This window comes from Ylistrum balloti, unplaced genomic scaffold (assembly GCF_031769215.1).
Source record: "Ylistrum balloti isolate Yb309-2 unplaced genomic scaffold, AGI_CSIRO_Ybal_v1 Utg370312, whole genome shotgun sequence".
In the NCBI taxonomy this organism is placed as follows: Eukaryota; Metazoa; Mollusca; class Bivalvia; order Pectinida; family Pectinidae; genus Ylistrum; species Ylistrum balloti.
The window spans coordinates 1,223,181-1,230,163 of record NW_026782231.1 but is presented as its reverse complement, the minus strand read 5'-3'; the positions used below and the strand labels follow the sequence as shown (position 1 = coordinate 1,230,163).

Genomic DNA, 6,983 nt, shown 5'->3' with positions numbered 1-6,983 from the left:
CATAGGAGAACAAACGTGCCCTAATCGTGAATGTATACAGTTTTAATTTTTCAACGAGATATTTTTATATATAATAATGATAATAATAATTCTGGACGCAGGCTTTTAAAGCCTATATATATCCAGATCTGAGTTATCCAGTTTCCCGAAGATGAATAAGTTTGTTATTGTCTATTTCATGATTGTAGCCTAAATGCAATCGGAATTTCTCCAATGTTTATCCAATCGGGATTCAAATGTTTTGACTGTTGGTGACATGACAACGGCATCAGGAAGGGAGTTCCAGAAGTTAACCACCCGCTTACTGAAGGAGTACTTTCTCAAATTCAGTCTGCTTCTCCTTTTTAATAAAGAAAGACTGTGTCCTCGTGTTATTTTGTTAATGTTCGGGACCAGTAAACCCTCAGAGACAGCACTATCATATCCTCCATGTGTTAGCTTGTATACTTGGATCATGTCTCCTCTCAATCTTCTGTGCCTCAGTGTCGGTAATTTAAGGATCCTCTAGCCTGCTCTCATAGCTTAGGTCTTTCATTCCCGGTATTTGTTTCGTTGCTCTCCTTTGTACATTTTCCAACTCATTTATATCTTTTTGCATATAGGGATTCCATACACAGGAACCATATTCCAGGTGCGGACGTACAAGCGCTTTATATAATAAACAAAATGTTTTATTGTCTAAATATGTGTACGTTCTTCGGATAGTTCCCATTATTCTATTGGCTTTGTTGACTGCATCGTGAATATGTGAAATTGAGGTTGTAATCTGTTATGATTCCAAGATCCTTTTCTTTCGTTATACACTGTAATGTAGCCTCGACTCTTTCGCTTTCCTCGTCTTTATATAAATGTAATGGTATATTATGGTTTTTCTTTCCTACCTGCATAACTTTGTCATGGTGAAATTTTAGGAACCATGTATCCGACCTATTTTGAAGCTTATCTAAATCTTCCTGAAGATTTTCGTATCATATGCATTTCAAACAAATAAAATATGTGTTTGTTAAATTCATTTAAATAATTTAATACTTTTAGTTTGATTTCATTTCCACATGACAGCTTAAAAAGACATTATGTCGGTCAAAATCATTTTTAATCCATTGAACGGGTGGGTCGACAGTTCTCATTGCGTGCTGCGGTAAGTGTATTGTGGGTAATGCAGTTCCAGCCACACTTCCGTTTAAAGTTGATTGTATGGACAGGTCGTTGGAGTTGAATTACCATAAAGCGCTCGCTGCACTCGCTATAGATGAAGACAATGCACAAGGTTCCAGATTTGTATTACCTGTGGTAGTTGTACCCAAGTTATATATATATACGGTCGTAAATATATAATGATATGAAAACGCTTATGCATTACTAATCAGACGTGTGATAAATTTTATTATTTATCCATACTTATATCGACGCCAGGATATCAAAAAGGCGATAGAACGTCAGAATCAATTGGACATGGTTTATATATTGTTTGTAAGAATAACATAGAGACAAATTTCTGTACCCCAAATACGTGATGTCAAATTGCTTTATGGTTTGTACAGAGGATGAAAGTTGCAGGAATTTGAGGTCAGTGCTGGCAAAGTGCAGGAATTCGGGGTCAGTGCTGGAAAAGTGCAGGAATTCGGGGTCAGTGCTGGAAAAGTGCAGGAATTCGGGGTCAGTGCTGGCAAAGTGCAGGAATTCGGGGTTAGTGCTGGAAAAGTGCAGGAATTCGGGGTCAGTGCTGGGAAAGTGCAGGAATTCGGGGTCAGTGCTGGCAAAGTGCAGGAATTCGGGGTCAGTGCTGGCAAAGTGCAGGAATTCGGGGTCAGTGCTGGAAAAGTGCAGGAATTCGTGGTCAGTGCTGGCAAAGTGCAGGAATTCGTGGTCAGTGCTGGAAAAGTGCAGGAATTCGTGGTCAGTGCTGGCAAAGTGCAGGAATTCGGGGTCAGTGCTGGAAAAGTGCAGGAATTCGCGGTCAGTGCCGGAAAAGTGCCGGAATTCGGGGTCAATACTGGAAAAGTGCAGGAATTCGCGGTCAGTGCTGGAAAGTAGTGCTTTAACTTGGGGTCAGTGCTGTAAAAGTGATGGATTTCATAGGTCTTGCTGTAAACATACAATTCCTCCAGTGAGAAGAAAATTAACAAAAAATTTGTTTCAAAGACGGAATATTGAAGTTGGCTTATTATTAAATAAAAGAAATGAAATACACGACACCATGTTTGACTGTTCTTTTCTGTGTTCTTTTGCGTTATTTCAATCCCGTTAAAGTTGAAAGAAATCCTTATTCCTTGCAAGTTTGTACAAAAAATGCATCCGGAAGACAGGGAAAAAATGCTGGAAAAGTGCTTGAATCTTGGTATAAAAAATCTGTACAAACATTGTGCTTGCTGTTGAGATAATGTGAAATTACAGGATACTAACTACATACTAACAGGGAAGCATTTCATCACAGATTTACACCCAGCCCGACAAGCTCGACCAATCAAAGCAAACATGAATGTGTGTTTCCTCCGCATCACAGACCAGTCAACACGAAAAAGGAACGCGTGTTTCCCTCGTATCCTTGACCAATTAACACAATGAATGAAACGTGTCCCCCCACCCATAACACGACAAACGAACGTGGTATTTTCAAACAAACACAATTCGTTATATTGAACACGTGTACCCAGAATCCGCCATCAACTAACACTACCCGTGTTTGCTGACCCTGACCACCACCGCTGCTTGTAAATCTACATACCTTACTTGGCATGTCATGGCCAAGCTATGGTCCTATTGTAACTCCTTGTGTTGGTGACCTTGACCTCCTGTCTAAATGTTGTATACACACATCACGTCGTTGTGTAATCTACATACAGGTATATTCCGACTTACTGCTGCAACTATGCTTTCATATTTGTATGCAATAATCAGCGACCCGTCATATCGACTTTTGCGTGTTATTTCTTTCTCATCACTGCAGCGGTCAGCCACAGCAGCAGACTGAGTTCTGAAAATACAATACGTTTTTAAAATATATATTACTTTGATATTCTAAAATATACTGATAATGGGACATATGGACATGTACCAGTTAACGCTTTATTACCTTTATAACAGAATCATTATTTATTATAATATCTCCGTTAGGATTCGAACACAGATCTCCGACTTACTAGTCTAACGCCCTTTCTTGCCGATCGACTTATTGCGGCTAGTAATTACCATGGTTACACCTGCACGTGACGTAAAAAAAACTTATGACGTGCCGTTTATTTTTTTCCTGCTATTAAAAATTCCATTCGTAAATAAATACAATATGTACTGAATCGGCACCTGATAAATCATCGGTATTCCAGGGTTTACAGTCATATTCGCTCTCTGCACCCGTGAAACATTTTATGGCAAGACTGAAGGTCCCATTTACGACACCTTGTGGACAAGACGAAAAAAAAGTTTGATCCTTTGATGTACATCAATTGAATTTCGAGGTCGCATAACTGTATATTGTAATGGCTTTGAAGTTGGATATTGCTCCTTTGAAATCTACAAATGGAGCGTATCAGCTTGTGATTGGTCAGTTTTTTTCTCGTGAAACCAATCAAATTACTTCGCTTGTGCCTTCAATCTTGCCATGACATGTTTCACGTGTGCAGATAGCGAAATTGATCGTAACCACTGGACTATCGAGGATGCGAATTTGGATGCATCCGTGAATTTTTTTTTTCAATTTTAGCAACTGTATAGAAGTTAAAGGGTAACTATTATCACATAGGTTACCTTATTGGCAAGGACTCCAGCCGACTGAGTACATTAGGTAATTAAGATATGTTACTTGATCAATTGGTAGAAAAGGAAATTCTTGAATGCGATATTTTGGTCTATCAGAGTTACTTCCCATCGTTTAGATAGTATTCATCCAATGAGGCGACTAATGTGGAGTTATCGCTTTCCGTTTGTCATTACGTTTCTATAGAGATGAAATGTTCAGGTACCCAATGGTAAATCAAATCTGAATTCGTGGCCAAAAGAGGTTCCATAACTAGTAACCCGAGATTTTGCCCGCCCTTTTATCAAACTATGGACATGATGACGTACACCGGACGTAGCTGTCCGCCATAGTGACTAACGTCGGGTGTTGGGACCAGAGGAAACTCGTGCTACATATCTGGGGACTGCTTTACGACTTTTATCAATATATCGTTTATTTGTTGATTTACGTCCTATTAACAGCCAGGGTCATCAACGTATCAGTGTGATCTATAATTTCCTGGTGAGTTCTGAATCTTGTGATTTTTGGACTCCAGCTTCTTGGTGAAATGTCTTTCCCACTCTGTTTAACGGTCAAACTGTGTTCCTGTCCCAGTCAGTGATACATGCATTATTGATGTTTATAGTAGTAACACCTGGCCAACTTATTACGGCTCGCCTACTTTTAGTCTGGAAGACCTCATAGCCCGGTTATCGTTATGTAAAGATCAGTCACTTACAATATTCACCAAACAAAAAAAGAGGACAGTTCGTCAAGCGTTTGGTTTGTCAGTAACTTCTACAACTAAATTAACAAAAGACGATATAGAATAAAAAAAAAAGCAGATCATTTTGATCAAATTTCAAAATGACATGCGATGAATCTGCATTTGACAATTTTTTGTAACACATCACCGCCAGTATGGCTATCGCACTGACAGTAACAGAGCATGCATCCTTATACAAACGATGCACACGGCACAGGTTTGGTCCCAGTTTCCAACCTCACCACAGTACTTGTACTACCACATTGAGCGTTAAGCTTGGATCATACGGGTAAACAGTTGTTCGTTGAAGTGTTTACAATTGTTGGTTTCAAGTCATCATACCTGGTCGTTGTTCCACTTGACATGACCTTTATACGTTAAATGGGAATCAGTCACAAGATAAATTGGTATTAAATTTAAAAAATTTCACAAACAATTTCATTGCACTGATCACGTTTTAAGTGGACCTTGATAAATCAATATAACTAATAATGAAAACAGATCTCACTGATGGAATCTCCAACGTGATCTTGAATATGGCTCAAGGTAAGATATTATCGCTAAGTGGGCACCCGCCAGCCATGATCCTTAGGCTTCTAGACTCTGTGTCCAGGAATATTCCGGTCGTAAGGTATCGCTATTCTGACTTTTCGGTTTTAACAAATTTGACCGATTTCTTCCTTTTTTAATCAGTTTGCACATATTCAAGAACATTTTGGTTTATTTGCTTTTTATTTGAAAGGCTTTCATGCGTTGTGGCGAAATGAAAAATCGAAGTAATTAAACCGACCGGGGTTGTCTTCCTTGGCCGTGAAGGAACACTGAAATGAACAACTTGTATTTCTCAATACAGTGACTTGTTACTGTTTACGATACAAAATTAGCGTTCACTTTTACAACAGTAATTATCAAATATGTATTATACCGCCTCGAACTAAATGTGTGGTAATGAAATATCATGTCGGGATCGTGGACAAGGGCAACACCTTGTGTATGCGCAGGTCTGACCATGAAATGGCGAGGAAGAAAAAACGGTATGGCAGCATTCATGAATAATTCATATAGAAGACTTACATGCATTTGCTCAACAAGTCTAGTTCTTAACTTATTTATAAGAAGTAAAGTTCGAGCTGAACAAAAAGTTGATTTTAAATTCATTATCATATGATTGTTTATAATGTCACATTAGTATCTACTATATTATACCCCAACGAGCGGGTGATCAATATTAAAAAATTTGATCATATCTATATTAATGTGATCAATATTTTGCTATGAAGAAATCTACAACTATACATATATATTTTTACCAAAATAATGTCTAACTGAATTACTTTTTTCTTGTGATTATAATTTATTAATTTTATTAAGCTATAGCGATTTTTATTCGTTCTATCACCTCACTTTCAGTTGTGTTATAAACTCATTTTGATGTTGATGCAATGCCTTATACATTACACATGTTCTGTTCCTTTTATTTCAATATACCTACTGTGATGTTGCTCTTAGTGTTATATTTTTAAGATTTGTCGTAAAATAGTTCTTCTGAGCTAATGTTACATTGTATACGATAGAAAATTCAAATTTCTTGTATCTTGTACAACCGTATTAACATAATCGGGTACATCACTTCGACAAAACATGGTATATACATTTTATATTCATAGTTTTATATAATATACCGACGGCGTCTTGTGTTTTAATAGTAAGTGATTTAATGACCACATTCGTTGTATATACCCACCAGAACTGGAAATCACGACAGATTCCACTACATTAGCCGCTTATCTCGATCTTGACCTACCAAACAAACATGGACATATACACCATTCCACTAAGCGATAAAACAAACGTGATGATTTAAATTTCACTATTTCTAATTTTCCTTTTCTTGATAGCAAGGTACCTGCATCCCCAGCATATGGTATTTATATGTCATAGTTGATTCCGATATTCAAGGGCCTATTCCTACTGGTGGACAAACTCGTAACACAGGTTGTCAAAAAGATGCAAGTTATAGGGCAGTTTCAAGGTCGTCATAGTGATCTCATGGAGAAAAATTCTATTTCTTTATGTCATGTGAAGCTGGTCGTATTTGAAGCTCGTTATTTTGCCTGTTGGTTCCGTTGTTGTATACCTTGTTCTCATTCGAGAACATGACATTTCTTACTTGGATTGGTCCAGATTTATATGGCGAATATCGCCGTTGAAGCAGAAGACGCTTACTCCTCAGGAACACGTGGTCTTATTGTTCATGTACATTATCAGGAGTCTATATAAATCTTCTTTTGTACATTTTTTGCCTTTTATAGAACTTGAATTATAATTATGTTGAAATGTTGAATGTTTTTTATGCTCCTTGATTGAGAGACCGGGGCATATTTCTTTTTGCTGTTTGTCTGTTGTCACCTTTAACCTTGGCCATAACCGTGAGAGGTAGGGCTTTCATATTTGATATGTGGTTCCTTATGACAAGACCTTTCTTTTGACCATGTGACCCTG

General features: G+C 37.7%; 1 protein-coding gene across 1 annotated transcript; it reads left to right on the top strand.

Moving 5' to 3' along the window:
- The first annotated feature begins 1,073 nt into the window (after window positions 1-1,073).
- LOC132553240 (uncharacterized) lies at window positions 1,074-2,034 on the top strand. Its single transcript, XM_060217468.1, has 2 exons — window positions 1,074-1,138; window positions 1,572-2,034. Exons 1-2 carry the CDS (start codon window positions 1,074-1,076, stop codon window positions 2,032-2,034), a joined length of 528 nt encoding a protein of 175 aa, XP_060073451.1.
- The last annotated feature ends 4,949 nt before the right edge of the window (window positions 2,035-6,983 follow it).

Excerpts from the sequence above, each read along its gene's own strand:
- LOC132553240 (XM_060217468.1), top strand. The coding sequence starts at position 1,074 with ATGTCGGTCAAAATCATTTTTAATCCATTGAACGGGTGGGTCGACAGT. Across the intron at positions 1,139-1,571 it reads AGTTCTCATTGCGTGCTGCG|TGCTGGCAAAGTGCAGGAAT; the intron begins GTAAGTGTATTG and ends ATTTGAGGTCAG.